The sequence below is a fragment of the Salmo salar genome, chromosome 14, assembly GCF_965601325.2.
Source record: "Salmo salar chromosome 14, fSalSal1, whole genome shotgun sequence".
Classification (NCBI taxonomy): domain Eukaryota; kingdom Metazoa; phylum Chordata; class Actinopteri; order Salmoniformes; family Salmonidae; genus Salmo; species Salmo salar.
In genome coordinates this window covers 60,719,389-60,736,027 of record NC_138304.1, presented here as the reverse complement: position 1 = coordinate 60,736,027, position 16,639 = coordinate 60,719,389, and the positions used below count along the sequence as shown (strand labels likewise).

Below are 16,639 nucleotides of genomic sequence, written 5' to 3'. Positions count from 1 at the left end.
TTTATTCCATGTGTAACTCTGTGTTGTTGTATGTGTCGAATTGCTATGCTTTATCTTGGCCAGGTCGCAGTTGCAAATGAGAACTTGTTCTCAACTAGCCTACCTGGTTAAATAAAGGTTAAATAAAAAATAAAATAAAAAATGTATAAAGTGTTTGCAGAAGGGAGAAGCCGAGTTGTCCAAGTTGTGGAAAATATAATATTATGTGTTATAAAAGTGATACATATGTGACATGTTGCAAACCATATGGCCACGTCTTTCGAATGCCCCACAAGGGTGAAAGAGAACGAGGTGGCCAAAGTCAGGGTTGTACAGAGCATTTCATATGCAGCAGCTGTGAAAAGTGTTGAGGGTTTGAATGGTGCACTAGAAGAGTCCACGATGGTGGACACATTGAAATAAAACGTACAAGACCGATATCCACCATCATGGATGCAGGGGTTGCCTTTCACCAGCAGGATCCTGACATTGTAAAGGTTAAGAAGGTGAACTTTGTAGCCTTTATAGCTATAGTAATTAATGGCACTGCCGGGGTGGAGAGAAGGTCCAGGAAGATAGAAAAAAAATAGTGGATGTGGCGGGGCGGTTCCTGGTGCTGAAAGATTTCTCAGTGAAGGCGTTAAACGGAATAGTGGCACAAGGCGTACCACCCTCTCAGGTCCTAGAGCCTGAGAAGGGAGATTTGGATAATTAAAAGAAGGAAGAAGTTGGAGTTTTGTTTGTTTTGGCAAAGTATTATTTTTGGGGTGTTAGTTTCACTATTAGTTAGTTTCACTATTACGTATGGATTATTTTTTTGTATTTTTTGGGAGGGATTTCAACCTATCCAGTTGGTGGCGGCAGCACACTTTTTTGAGTTGTAATCCGCCATAAAAACCACAGAAGAAGAAGCCGCTTCCTACTGGCTCGTGACATGCATGACACCATCACGTGATAGGTGTCTCGTGACGTCGCCTTATAGTTTGTCAGCTGACAGGTAGGTGAGGTTTTAATGGTATTTTGCTTTTAAAAGACAGTTAATGCTTTATTTTGGTTGTGTCAGTGGTGGGAAGACAGTATTGTAATGTTTCTTTGAGAATTTATTTTCTGTATTGTCGTTACATTATCTTTACGTTGACGACTTTACTAAGCCTGCTCCAGAATCATAAAGCTAACGTTAACTGTATATGGCTCTGGCTTGCACCATAATATTGACATTAGCCAGTTAGCGTAACTGTCGAGAAACGACTCAAACCAATTCAGTAACAACGCTTACTGTATTTATTTCGAGGTTTGTTGACAATTGCTGTCGATTTAGCCAAATTATACAGCTTATGTTTTGTCAATGACAAGCCAACTAAACTCCACGATTGTGTTTAGTCGGCTAGTCGATGTGACTGCACCAGCAACATGAATCATATTGCATTGGCTAAGTTAGCTAGCTAACGTTACTTATGTCCTGAGTTGGCTAGCAAGCTACTGGCAAACGTTAGCTCATGCCGCGTTCAAGAGAACTCGGAACTTGGAGACTTGGCAGTGCTATACTCATTCCAATCAGTTGAAATGTGAACAGTTTCTCAGTCACAAAATGCGCATCAACCAATCAAAATCTTAGATTTACTTGGTGTGTGGTCAATTTAAGAGCACCCTTGTCTGAGTGTGCTAGGGCGCAGAATAACTGTTCTCTCATTTGTGTCTGGAAGTACAGTCGTGGCCAAAAGTTTTGAGAATGACACAAATATTAACTTCCACAAATTTTGATGCTTCAGTGTCTTTAGATATTTTTGTCAGATGTTGTATAATTACAAGCATTTCACAAGTGTCAAAGGCTTTTATTGACAATTACATGAAGTTGATGCAAAGCGTCAATATTTGCACTGTTGACCATTCTTTTTCAAGACCTCTGCAATCCGCCCTGGCATGCTGTCAATTAACTTCTGGGCCACATCCTGACTGATGGCAGCCCATTCTTGCAAAATCAATGCTCGGAGTTTGTCAGAATTTGTGGGTTTTTGTTTGTCCACCCGCCTCTTGAGGATTGACCACAAGTTCTCAATGGGATTAAGATCTGGGGAGTTTCCTGGCCATGGACCCAAAATATCTATGTTTTGTTCCCCAAGCCACTTAGCTATCACTTTTCCCTTATGGCAAGGTGCTCTATCATGCTGGAAAAGGCATTGTTCATCACCAAACTGTTCCTGGATGGTTGGGAGAAGTTGCTCTCGGAGGATGTGTTGGTACCATTCTTTATTCATGGCTGTGTTCTTAGTCAAAATTGTGAGTGAGCCCACTCCCTTGGCTGAGAAGCAACCCCACACATGAATGGTCTCAGGATGCTTTACTGTTGGCATGACACAGGACTGATGGTAGCGCTCACCTTGTCTTCTCCGGACAAGCTTTTTTCCGGATGCTCCAAACAATCGGAAAGGGGATTCATCAGAGAAAATGACTTTACTCCAGTCCTCAGCAGTCCAATCCCTGCACCTTTTGCAGAATATCAGTCTGTCCCTGATGTTTTTCCTGGAGAGAAGTGACTTCTTTGCTGCCCTTCTTGACACCAGGCCATCCTCCAAAAGTCTTCGTCTCACTGTGCGTGCAGATGCACTCACACCTGCCTGCTGCCATTCCTGAGCAAGCGCTGTACTGTTGGTGCCCCGATCCTGAAACCTTCTTCACAACAATTGAACTGCTCTCCTTGAAGTTCTTGATGATCCGATAAATGGTTGATTTAGGTGCAATCTTACTGGCAGCAATATCCTTGCCTGTGAAGCCCTTTTTGTGCAAAGCAATGATGACGGCACGTGTTTTCTTGCAGGTAACCATGGTTGACAGAGGAAGAACAATGATTCCAAGCACCACCCTCCTTTTGAAGCTTCCAGCCTGTTATTGGAATTCAATCAGCATGACAGCGTGATCTCCGGCCTTGACCTCGTCAACACTCACACCTGTGTTAAAACCTCTTCAGCATCTCGTCCCGTCAGCGGGATCAAAATCCAGGGAAAACTCCTAGCGACATTAGCATAACGAAATTTAATATATATATTTTTTCAAATATAGGACTGTCTATCGTTTTATAGATACACCTCTCCTGAATCGACCCACGTCGTCCGATTTCAAAAAGGTTTTACAGGAAAAGCAAATCATTAGATTATGTTAGAGGAGTCCATCGTAAAAGCAGCAACATAGCCATTTTCCGACCAACCACATGCATCACAAATAACCCAAAAACAGCTAAATGCAGCACTAACCTTTTACAAACTTCATCAGATGACACACCTAGGACATCATGTTACACAATGCATGCATTCTTTTGTTCAATAAAGTTCATATTTATATATGAAAACAGCATTTTACATCGGCGTCTGACGTTGACTAACTATTTTCCCGTCAAATGCAATCCGGGGAAACAGAGCTACAATTTACTGAATTACTATTCGTAAACATGTTTAAAATGTAATATTGTCATTCTAAGATTTATAGATGAATATCTCTTGAAAGCACCTGTCATACCAGATTTAAAAATAACTTTACTGGGTAATCACACTTAGCGATAAAAGGGGATGCGATACTCAGAAAATGAGCTAGTAAATACAGCTCGGCGCCATCTTGGAACAATCGCATATCACATCTAATGTTGTATAATATTGTCAATAATCCCTTACCTTTAGTTGTCTTCATCAGAAAGCACTTCCATGAATCCCAGGTCCACAACAGATGTATTTTCGGTCGAAAAAGTCCATCCTTTATGTTCCATTAGCTTGCTGTTGTTAGCGCGTCTGAATGGTGTATCCAACTACTCTGCCGAGCGCGCCACAGCCATTTCGAAATAAAACATTTTTTCCCCATTTAGTTTCGTTCAAACATGTCAAACGTTGTATAACATAAATCTTCAGGGCCTGTTTCAACAAGAGAGCCAATAAGATTCGAGGGGGATGATTTCATTGTGTTTCAAAACGTTTCCAAAGGTGGGGGTAGACAGGGCCGCCGGCGTCATAATGGTGATGGCCCTCCCCCTGTGACCAATTTCCAACGCGTCTCATTCACTGAGTTTCGACAGTAGAAGGCTCAAAACACTTTGTAAAGACTGGCGACATCTTGTGGAAGCAATAGGAAGTGCTCAAATAACGATAGCTCACGTTGTGAATAATAGGCAACGACGTGAAGTTGAGTCCACAATTCAGAATTCCACTTCCTGTTTCAATCGGTCTCGGGGTTTTGACTGCCATATGAGTTCTGTTATACTCACAGACACCATTCAAACAGTTTTAGAAACTTTAGGGTGTTTTCTATCCACAGGTATTAATTATATGCCTATCCTAGCTTCTGAGTTTGATTAGTAGGCCGTTGAAAATGGGCACACATTTTTTCCAAAATGCGCTGTGGCGCCCCCTATCCTAGGGTAACGTCAAGAGGGTAACGAGAGAATCACTGACATGATGTCAGCTGGTCCTTTTGTGGCAGGGCTGAAATGCAGTGGAAATGTTTTTTGGGGGATTCAGTTCCTTTGTATGGCAAAGAGGGACTTTGCAATTAATTGCAATTCATCTGATCACTCTTCATAACATTCTAGAGTATATGCAAATTGCCATCATACAAACTGAGGCAGCAGACTTTGTGAAAATTAATATTTGTGTCATTCTCAAAACTTTTGGCCACGACTATATAGACGATTTTCAATGGCGAGGCACATTTTTAGATTGGGAAACTAAATGTAAACTGTTAATTTGTAGTATGGCCCTGGAAATGTCTTACTTGTAAACTCGTTGTAGAAAGATGAGGCCCGAGTTTCCAACTTGAAAAATATCAGATTCGACCAATGGGATCCTTTACGCATAAACCTACGTACATTTTAAATCAGAAGTCCCGAGTTGTCTTGAAAGCATCAAGGTAGCTGATGGAAAAAAATGAGGATCTGTCTGCAGAGTTGGTCATGAATTCCTGACTGGCACCATAATTAATACCCTACACTTTAACAAACTACTCTCACCAACAGTTGGGCTATTATGAGCAATGTAGCATGTTGCCAAATCAATGTTTTAGAAGGACTTGTTGATTTGTGATTGTTTATTATTCATTGATAACCCTCCCTCTCTCCCTCCAGGGAATTATTTATTGTAGTCCAGAGTGGTATCGAACAGGTGTATCAGGATGGATATCCGCGGGGCGGTGGATGCTGCAGTGCCCACGAACATCATCGCTGCCAAGGCTGCGGAGGTCAGAGCCAACAAGGTCAACTGGCAGTCATACCTGCAGTAAGTACACCTTCGTCATCATCCTCTTCGTCCTCCTGTCACCATTTATTTTCCTCATCAGTTGTCTGTAAGACTCTAGGCCTATGATTTCTTTGAATGTCTTTGAATTCTGGTCTTTAGGCCCTACATACTGAACAAAAGTAGCTGATGGGTTATCTTTGGTTCTCTGTTCTGTGACTCAATGCCTTGTGAATGTTAGTTCCTTTTGTCGGTAGATTTCTAACTTAGACCTTCTCCTTAAGGCTGTCGAGGGCCTTAGTGGCCTCACTAACATAATCACGGACTTGAGAAATGGAACCAGGTTGTATAGTGCTGGACTGGTATATGTGTTATTTCCAGTGTGAATGTCAGCTTTGGATAAGAAGCTCTCTCTGTAATTAGGAACTTACTGTTAAATAGAGAAGTCAAAAAACCCTGACATCCCTGACATCCCATTTAAGCTCTGATCAGACCAGAGCTTAATATTAACTTTTTTAGCCACTTGTCCTTCAGACAAGTATGACAGATTTTTGTGCAACCACTTTTTTATTTTATTTCACCATTATTTAACCAGGTAGGCAAGTTGAGAACAAGTTCTCATTTACAATTGCGACCTGGCCAAGATAAAGCAAAGCAGTTCGACAACATACAAAAACACAGAGTTACACATGGAGTAAAACAACATACAATCAATGATACAGTAGACAAGAAATAAGACTATATACAATGTGAGCAAATGATGTGAGATAAGGGAGGTAAAGGCAAAAAAAGGCCATGGTGGCAAAGTAAATAAAGTATAGCAAGTAAAACACTGGAATGGTAGAATTATAATTTGAAGAAAGTTCAAAGTTAAAATATAAATAATATGGTGCAAAGGAGCAAAATAATAAATAAATACAGTAGGGGAAGAGGTAGTAGTTTGGGCTAAATTATAGATGGGCTATGTACAGGTGCAGTGATCTGGGAGCTGCTCTGATAGCTGGTGCTTAAAGCTAGTGAGGGAGATAAGTGTTTCCAGTTTCAGAGATTTTTGTAGTTCGTTCCAGTCATTGGCAGCAGAGAACTGGAAGGAGAGACGACCAAAGGAGGAGTTGGCTTTAGGGGTGACCAGAGAGATATACCTGCTGGAGCGTGTGCTACAGGTGGGTGCTGCTATGGTGACCAGTGAGTGGAGATAAAGGGGGACTTTACCTAGCAGGGTCTTGTAGATGACCTGGAGCCAATGTGTTTGGCGACGATTATGAAGCGAAGGCCAGCCAACGAGAGCGTACAGGTCGCAGTGGTGGGTAGTATATGGGCTTTGGTGACAAAACGGATGGCACTGTGATAGACTGCATCCAGCTTGTTGAGTAGGGTATTGGAGGCTATTTTGTAAATGGCGTTGCCGAAGTCGAGGATTGGTAGGATGGTCAGTTTTACGAGGGTATGTTTGGCAGCATGAGTGAAGGATGCTTTGTTGCGAAATAGGAAGCCAATTCTAGATTTCACTTTGGATTGGAGATGATTGATGTGAGTCTGGAAGGAGAGTTTACAGTCTAACCAGACACCTAGGTATTTGTAGTTATCCACAAATTCTAAGTCAGAACCGTCCAGAGAAGTGATGCTGGACAGGCGGGCAGGTGCAGGCAGCGATCGGTTGAAGAGCATGCATTTAGTTTTACTTGTATTTAGGAGCAGTTGGAGACCACGGAAGGAGAGTTGTATGGCATTGAAGCTCGTCTGGAGGGTTGTTAACACAGTGTCCAAAGAAGGGCCAGAAGTGTACAGAATGGTGTCGTCTGCGTAGAGGTGGATCAGAGATTCACCAGCAGCAAGAGCGACATCATTGATGTATACAGAGAAAAGAGTTGGCCCAAGAATTGAACCCTGTGGTACCCCCATAGAGACTGCCAGAGGTCCGGACAGAAGGCCCTCCGATTTGACACACTGAACTCTATCAGAGAAGTAGTTGGTGAACCAGGCGACGCAATTGTTTGAGAAACCAAGGCTACTGAGTCTGCCGATGAGGATGTGGTGATTAACGGAGTCAAAAGCTTTGGGCAGGTCAATGAATACGGCAGCACAGTATTGTTTCTTATCGATGTCGTTTAGGACCTTGAGCGTGGCTGAGGTGCACCCATGACCAGCTCTGAAACCAGATTGCATGGCGGAGAGGGTGCGGTGGGATTCGAAATGGTCGGTAATCTGTTTGTTGACTTGGCTTTCGAAGACCTTAGAAAGGCAGGGTAGGATGGATATATGTCTGTAGCAATTTGGGTCAAGAGTGTCACCTCCTTTGAAGAGGGGGATGACAGCAGCTGCTTTCCAATCTATGGGAATCTCAGACGACACAAAAGAGAGGTTGAACAGGCTAGTAATAGGGGTTGCAATAATTTCGGCAGATAATTTTAGAAAGAAAGGGTCCAGATTGTCAAGCCCAGCTGATTTGTAGGGGTCCAGATTTTGCAGCTCTTTCAGAACATCAGCTGAATGGATTTGGGAGAAGGAGAAATGGGGGAGGCTTGGGCGAGTAGCTGTGGGGGGTGCAGTGCTGTTGAATGCAGTAGGGGTAGTTAGGTGGAAAGCATGGCCAGCCGTAGAAAAATGCTTATTGAAATTCTCAATTATAGTGGGCTTATCGGTGGTGACAGAGTTTCCTATCCTCATTGCAGTGGGCAGTTGGGAGGAGGTGTTCTTATTCTCCATGGACTTTACAGTGTCCCAGAACTTTTTAGAGTTTGAGTTGCAGGAAGCAAATTGCTGTTTGAAAAAGCTAGCCTTGGCGTTTCTAACTGCGTGTGTATTGGTTTCTAACTTCTCTGAAAAGTTGCATATCGCGGGGGCAGTTCGATGCAAATGCAGAACGCCACAGGATATTTTTGTGTTGGTTAAGGGCAGTCAGGTCTGGGGAGAACCAAGGGCTATATCTGTTCCTGGTTCTAAATTTCTTGAAAGGGGCATGCTTATTTAAGATGGTGAGGAAGGCATTTAAAAAAAATAACCACTTCACAAAGTAACAATTGTTATCACTGGTCTTGACAATGGAAGACAGCTGATCTCTGGTCCCATGTATTATATTTCCTGCCGTCGTGTCCTTGAGCAAGGCACTTAACCCCCCCCAAAGTAAAATACTGCGCTCATGGGCTACTGTATAAAACACGTGGTCCGTCAACCTTCCATCTGGAGAGATACTGGGTGTGCAGGCTTTTGATTCAACCCTGCTCAAACACACCAGAGTGATCTTATCATGGTCCTGTTGAGCAGCTGATTTTGTTTTTTTACAATGTGGTGTGTTTGAGCAGGGTTGGAGTAAAAGCCTGCCCACCCAGTGTCTCTCCTGGAGGATGGTTGGCCACCTTGCACCCCCAGTAACTCTGCTGGAGGATGGTTGGCCACCTTGCTCCCCCAGTAACTCTGCTGGAGGATGGTTGGCCACCTTGCTCCCCCAGTAACTCTCCTGGAGGATGGTTGGCCACCTTGCACGACCAGTAACTCTCCTGGAGGATGGTTGGCTACCTTGCACGACCAGTAACTCTCCTGGAGGATGGTTGGCCACCTTGCACGACCAGTAACTCTCCTGGAGGATGGTTGGCCACCTTGCACCCCCAGTAACTCTCCTGGAGGATGGTTGGCCACCTTGCACCCCCAGTAACTCTCCTGGAGGATGGTTGGCCACCTTGCACCCCCAGTAACTCTCCTGGAGGATGGTTGGCCACCTTGCACCCCCAGTAACTCTCCTGGAGGATGGTTGGCCACCTTGCACCCCCAGTAACTCTCCTGGAGGATGGTTGGCCACCTTGCACCCCCAGTAACTCTCCTGGAGGATGGTTGGCCACCTTGCACCCCCAGTAACTCTCCTGGAGGATGGCTGGCCACCTTGCACCCCAGTAACTCTCCTGGAGGATGGTTGGCCACCTTGCACCCCAGTAACTCTCCTGGTGGATGGTTGGCCACCTTGCACCCCCAGTAACTCTCCTGGAGGATGGCTGGCCACCTTGCACCCCAGTAACTCTCCTGGAGGATTGTTGGCCACCCTGCCACATTACAATTAGAACCAAATACTTTTTTTTGTCTTTCTAAAATAATTCCCTCATTCAATGAACCAGGGATCCAAATGGCTAAGGTGGGAGCAGTAACTAAAATGTTGATCTATTTTGTAAGGTTAAAATATTCAGCGTTCAGGGGAGATCTTGACAGCATAGGAGTTACTTGTCATTTAGGCTATTGTAAGAATATTTGTCAGAGTTACATGGCCAGTATTGAAAAGAGACTCCTGGCCAATGTTGGGGCGGTTGTGAGACTGTTTTACAACTGGAGTATGCAGCATTGGTTTCGTCAACTGCTCCTCAGTTATACGATCTCCGGTGGAAAGTTGTTAGGACATCGGACATGACAATGACATTAATACATGCTAATGGTTAAATAATTAACCAGTCAAACTACACAATATGTTTCAATTGGCTACTATCTAGTTAGTCTGTATATCATTATACAAATGTCAAATGTCTTTCTCCTCTGGCAACGGCCCACTGCCATTATACACAGGTGATGCACACACTGACTTTTCTAGGATTTTCATTGCTGACTAGAAATTAGCTATAACTGGGCAAATAACTCACTAGCGGTTATCAACAAATGCGCAAGTGCGACTAGGCTCACTTTGATCTTAAACGCATTTTGCGACTGCATGATTGAAAGACCGCTTATGCCTGTCAATGCAGGCCTATGATATTGATACTCCGATGCAGAGACTGGGAGAACGGTGAGGAAAACATGGCATCCGGGTCGGTACTAGAATTTGTTAGATTTGCTACTTCTGTCAAATGTGTCTTACGTGATTGAGAGGATCAGCACAGCCCCTTTATAGAGCAAAGAGTCTGCTTCACCTTGTCATTCATTACTAGAGCTGTCTGGCTTCGTTGTTATCCTCCTCCTCATGATGCACAAAGGTTAATACACTTGAATAATGCAACACGGCATGTAGAAATTGTTCATTACTGTTGGCAAAACAATGTCCAGTACAGGCTAGGACTCTTTACAGCTTGGCAGGCTAACTTTCCTTGCTAGCTTATGGCTGAATTCACTACCCTTGTACTTTGTGATTCAAAAATATGCTGATTTCAAAGCTGATTGTCACCAAAACAGTTAATTAATAACTTTGTCTACTTCTCAACCAAAAACGTATAGTATGAACTTCTTCTTATCCCTCGTCTAGTCTCTTTTCAGCTACATTCCATTAGCACAGTCAGATTCCACAGCCACATTCTGCCTTGTGAATGACGTCCATTACTTTCCTTACTGCCCCCCTTTTGCCCTCAGAACAGCTTCAATTCGTTGTGGCTCGGACTCTAAAAAGTGTCGAAAGCGTTCCACAGGGATGCTGGCCTATGTTGATTCTGATGCTTCCCACAGTCGTGTCAAGTTAGCTGGATGTCCTTTGGGTGGTGGACCATTCTTGATACAAACAGCAACGTTGCAGTTTTTGACACACACCGGTGTGCTTTTCACCTACTACCATAGCCTGTTCAAAGGCACTAAAATATTTAGTTTTGTCCATTCACTATCTGAGTGGCACACATACACAATCCATGTCTCAACTGTCTCAAGGCTTAATAATCCTTATTTAACCCGTCTCCTCCCTTTCGTCTACACTGATTTGAAGTGGATTTAACAAGTGACATCAATAATGGATCATATCTTTCACCTGGTCAGTCTGTCATGGAAAGAGTGTTCGTAATGTGTTGTACACTCAGTGTATGTCAGCTTAGTAGAACCCCCCCCTCCAGTCCAAACTAGGGGAGGTGGGGTTCTACTAAGCTATATGGAATTGTTTGAAGATGATCATACCAAGGATCATTTAGCTATTTGATTTTGAAGTGTTGACCCCTTTAGGTATCTGACTCAATAATATAAATAAAATATTTGATGAAACGTTGTTTTTCGCCTTACTATTATTAGCCCATGGAAATGCATCGAATAACAGATTCCTACATGAAAAAACAGTTTGTTTGAAGTCTGTTCTATACCTACATGGAAAAACAGTTGTTCTATACCTACATGGAAAAACAGTATATATAGAACAGACTTCAAAACAAACTGTTTTTCCATGTAGGAATCTGTCAATCCATGCGTTAGTATGGGCTAATAGTCCAATAGCAACGTTTCATCCAATATTTTATTTATATTTTTGGGTGGGATACCTCAAGGGGTACCACGTGTGTGTGTGTGTGTGTATGTACGTACGTACGTACGTACATACATGCATACATACAGTTGAAGTCAGAAATGTAAATATTTAACATTCATGAAAATACAAGTATTATACATCAAAATAAAGCTTAACTTCTTGTTAATCCAGCCACTGTTTGATTTAAAAAAGGCTTTACGGCGAAAGCACACCATGCGATTTATCTGAGGACAGCGCCCCGGATACAAAAACATAAAACATTTTTCAACCAGGCAGGTGCGACACGAAAGTCAGAAATAGCGATATAATAAATGCCTTACCTTTGAAGATCTTCTGTTGGCACTCCAAAAGGTCCCAGTTACAAATGGTCCATTTGTTCGATAAAGTCCTTCTTTATATCCATAAAAACTCTGTTTAGCTGGCGTGCTTCATTCAATAATCCACCGGTTTCCCGGTTTGCTCTTGATTGTTTCACTTTCATATTTCTTGAAATTTTCCAGATTGACTGACCTTCATGTCTTAAAGTAATGATGGACTGTTGTTTCGCTTTGCTTATTTCAGCTGTTCTTTCCGTAATAGGGCGAAGTCCATATTTGGTAAAATACCATCTTCTGTATACCACCCCTACCTTGTCACAACACAACTGATTAGCTCAATGACATTAAGAAGGAAAGAAATTCCACAAATCAACTTTTAACAAGGCACACCTGTTAATTGAAATGCATTCCAGGTGACTACCTCATGAAGTGGGTTAAGAGAATGCCAATAGTGTGCAAAGCTGTCGTCAAGGTAAAGCGTGGCTACTTTGAAGAAATCAAATCTATTTTGATTTGTTTAACACTTTTGGTTACTACATGATTCCATATGTGTTATTTCATAGTTTTCATGTCTTCACTATTATTCTACAATGTAGAAAATAGTACAAATAATGAAAAACCCTTGAATGAGTAGGTGTGTCAACTTTTGGCTGGTACTGTATTAAACCTTTTTTTGGCACTAAACCATTAATTGTATTTTTTTTCTGGTCCCGGGCTGACTTCAAACAAGTCCCGTGATGCTTGTGGGGGTCGTAGAGCAAAACCACTGACATGTGCGTGTTCATGAGTCATCTTACCATAGTGGTTTATAGGCCAAACTGTTCAGACTCTACAGATGTTTTCCTTAGAAGACTGATTTTTGGGATGACTGATGGTCTGACAAACACCGCTGGGTTTTCATGGGAATTTGTTCATTATGCTAATTAGATTAGACACAAGTGTTTTAATAGTCATCAATCATACTGTGTACCTTGTCTCCTTGGGGTCAAATTATTTCAGGGGAGGAATATGAATGTAATCATTTCTATTACCTTGTGTGTTCAGAGGTGATAGGATTTGATAGAAGCATGCATATGTTATATTTGAGAGGACTAATGTGAAGTAGTATTGTAATTATCATGCTGTGTCTTGTCTCAGGGGCCAGATGATCTCTGCCGAGGACTGTGAGTTCATTAAGAAGTTTGAAGTGGCTCATTCTGAGGAGAAACAGACCATCCTCACAAATGAAGGACATCAGGTACAACACACAGGGATTTTTCAGAAATTTTAATCCTTGGGTGGGCCGCCTAAGTTTTTTTGGGGGTGGGGCCAAACAGTGTAAAACATTATTTAAATTTGTTTTATTCATTTTTGTAATGAAAAAGCGCTTTCAATGTAAACTTAAATGACTAAAACCGTATGCATGCATCTTAGCTGTTAGTGCACTATATAGGTAAAATGAGTAGTGCCCAGTAGTAGTGCCTAGCCTCTGTCACATGACCCAGAAAGGTAGAATGTGTCTGGGTAAGCATCATCTAATCATAAATATATTGTATAAATATTTTATTATCTGGACACTTTCTATTTTTATATCGCTACTATGCAAATATGCAAGTAACCATTTCACTGTACCATTTACAACTTCTCTATCTTGTGCATGTGACAAATAAACATTGATTTTATATAGTATGTGTTTACCAGAGACAGTAATGTGAACAGCAGGACCTACACCAAAGTCAGATTAGGATATAGGCAGGCTACTACTTTCACCGCTTTAAGTATTGACATATTTGGTTGATCACTACACTACTCACTCTGTATAGCACGTGGCCTCACATGTGAATCCTTAAAGAGATAGATGGGGCTAAGGCTTAAGAGGGTGTGAATGATGCTGAATGGGTGTAGACAAAGAAGAGCTCTCCAGTAGGTGTACAAAAACATTCAAGGGCCATTTTCTCACAAGTGGGGTTACCTACTTTATCAACTTTCAAAGCAGAATTACATTCCCATTATGATAGAGAAATTATTAAATTATCTGGCAACAGCTCTGGTAGACATTCCTGCAGTCAGCATGCCAATTTAACGCTATTTACACTACCGTTTAAAAAGTTTGCGGTCACTTAAAAATGTCCTTGTTTTTGAAAGAAAAGCAAAAAATAAATAAAAAGTCCATTAAAATAACATCAAATTGATCAGAAATACACTGTAGACGTTGTAAATGACTTTTGTAGCTGGAAACGGCTGACTTTTTATTAATTTTTATTTATGGAAAATCTACATAGGCGTACAGATGCCCATTATCAGCAACCATCACCTTTTGGTGATGCACCCTCAAGTATCAATGACAATTGCATTTAAATGGACTGATACAAGCATGCACTACTTGGGTGTTAATATTACATCATACTATGGGTAACTATATGCTTTGAACTACCTCCCTGTGATTAGTAAATTCACTGAAAATCTATACCCTTGGATGCCCTTCCCTATATCTCTAGCAGGTCGGTTTGATTCAGTAAAAATGAATGTCTTACCAAGACTGCTTTATCGGTTTTCAGTGCTTCCTATTAAAATTCCTGCTAAAACCTTTACTGGCCTAAATGCAGCAATAGGCACATTTTGATGGCAAAATAAGAAGGCTCGTAGTAGTTATAAAAGCTACAGCTGGTCAAGGAATTGGGTGGGCTTGGCCTCCCTAACCTTAAATCATATTACTGGGCAGCGCAACTTAATCACACAGCTTGATTTGTCACGGCTTGAAATTTAGTCTTTACATTGTCTTCTCTTTTTATAGCAGAACCTATTTCTATTGACAGGATTAAACAAAACCCAATTATTACTCTAACATTGAAGATATGGAGGGATGTTCATCGCCAATATAAACTGAGTAATGAGATTTCTAGACACTGGCCTATATTCCACAACCCAACCTTTCTTCCTTCTACTATGTCCCAAGGTTTTAGGAATGGGAAGAGAGAGGGCTTTGTAAAGTCTCTCAACTACTCAAAAGCTCAATTTTCTCATCATTTCATGAAGTCCAGGAGGAATTCATTATGTTCCAAACAATTTTTTTATACAGTTGAAGTCTGATGTTTACATACACTTAGGTTTGAGTCATTAAAACTTATTTTTCAACAACTCCACAAATTTCTTGTTAATTAACCGCTTACATCTAGACGTTCCGCTAGCGGAACACCTGCTCCAATATCCAATGATGGGCGTGGTGTGAAATACAAAGTCCTCGAAAATCCGAAAACTTCAATTTTTCAAACATATGACTATTTTACACCATTTTAAAGACAAGACTCTCCTTTATCTAACCACACTGTCCGATTTTCAAAAAGGCTTTACAGCGAAAGCAAAACAATAGATTATGTCAGGAGAGTACCCAGCCAGAAATAATCAGACACCCATTTTTCAAGCTAGCATATAATGTCACAAAAAACAAAACCACAGCTAAATGCAGCACTAACCTTTGATGATCTTCATCAGATGACACTCCTAGGACATTGTTATACAATACATGCATGTTTTGTTCAATCAAGTTCATATTTATATCAAAAACCAGCTTTTTACATTAGCATGTGACGTTCAGAACTAGCATACCAACCGAAAACTTCCGGTGAATTTACTAAATTACTCACGATAAACGTTCACAAAAAACATAACAATTATTTAAAGAATTATAGATACAGAACTCCTTTATGCAATCGAGGTGTCCGATTTTAAAATAGCTTTTCGGTGAAAGAACATTTTGCAATATTCTGAGTAGATAGCTCGCCATCACGGGCTAGCTATTTTGACACCCACCAAGTTTGGCCCTCACCAAACTCAGATTTACTATAAGAAAAATTGGATTACCTTTGCTGTTCTTCGTCAGAATGCACTCCCAGGACTTCTACTTCAATAACAAATGTTGGTTTGGTTCCAAATAATCCATAGTTATATCCAAATAGCGGCATTTTGTTCATGCGTTCAAGACACTATCCGAAGGGTAAAGAAGGGTGATGCGCCCGGCGCGTTTCGTGACAAAAAAATTCAAAATATTCCATTACCGTACTTCGAAGCATGTCAAACGCTGTTTAAAATCAATTTTTATGCGATTTATCTCGTAAAAAAGCGATAATATTCCGATCGGGAAACCCTGTTTTCAGTCAAAGACGAAAAAATAAAAACATGGTGTCGGCTCGTGCACGCGCCCCCCAGTCTCATTGTTCTCAGATCGACCACTATCCAAATGCACTACTGTTTTTCAGCCATGGCCTGCAGAGTCATCATTCCCCATTCTGGCGCCTTCTGAGAGCCTATGGGAGCGTTAGAAAATGTCACGTTACAGCAGAGATCCCCTGTTTTGGTTAGAGATGATCAAGAAGGCCAAGAAATGGTCAGAGAGGGCGCTTCCTGTTTGGAATCTTCTCAGGTTTTGGCCTGCCAAATGAGTTCTGTTATACTCACAGACACCATTCAAAGTTTTAGAAACTTTGGAGTGTTTTCTATCCAAAGCTAATAATTATATGCATATTCTAGTTTCTGGGCAGGAGTAATAATCAGATTAAATCGGGTACGTTTTTTATCCGGCCGTGAAAATACTGCCCCTATCCATAAAAAGTTAAACTATAGTTTTCGCAAGTCTGTTAGGACTTTGTGCATGACAAGTAATTTTTCCAACAATTGTTGACAGATTATTTCACTATCACAATTCCAGTGGGTCAGAAGTTTACATACACTCACTAAGTTGACTGTGCCTTTAAACAGCTTGGAACATTCCAGAAAATGATGTCATGGCTTTAGAAGATTCTCATAGGCTAATTGACATCATTTGAGTCAATTGGAGCTGTACCTGTGGATGTATTTCAAGGCCTACATTCAAACTCAGTGCCTCTTTGCTTGACATCATGGGAAAATCAAAAGAAATCAGCCAAGACCTCAGGAAAAAAAATTCTAGACCTCCACAAGTCTGGTTCATC

At 41.5% G+C, this 16,639-nt stretch overlaps 1 protein-coding gene across 6 annotated transcripts in view; it reads left to right on the top strand.

The window, feature by feature from the left end:
- Positions 1–840: 840 nt before the first annotated feature.
- Positions 841–16,639, top strand: part of vath (Vacuolar proton pump subunit H) — a 101,634-nt gene continuing 85,835 nt past the window's right edge. For 2 of the 6 annotated variants that reach the window (XM_045693604.2, XM_045693601.2), the window contains exons 1-3: positions 842–976; positions 5,081–5,231; positions 12,831–12,930. In XM_045693604.2, the coding sequence (XP_045549560.1) occupies positions 5,128–5,231; positions 12,831–12,930 (204 nt within the window). In that variant the 5' untranslated portion in view covers positions 842–976; positions 5,081–5,127. Of the gene's footprint in view, positions 981–1,007; positions 1,271–5,080; positions 5,232–12,830; positions 12,931–16,639 lie in introns of those variants that run through there. The other 4 variants (XM_045693605.2, XM_045693602.2, XM_045693603.2 and 1 more) reach the window with 4 other exon arrangements.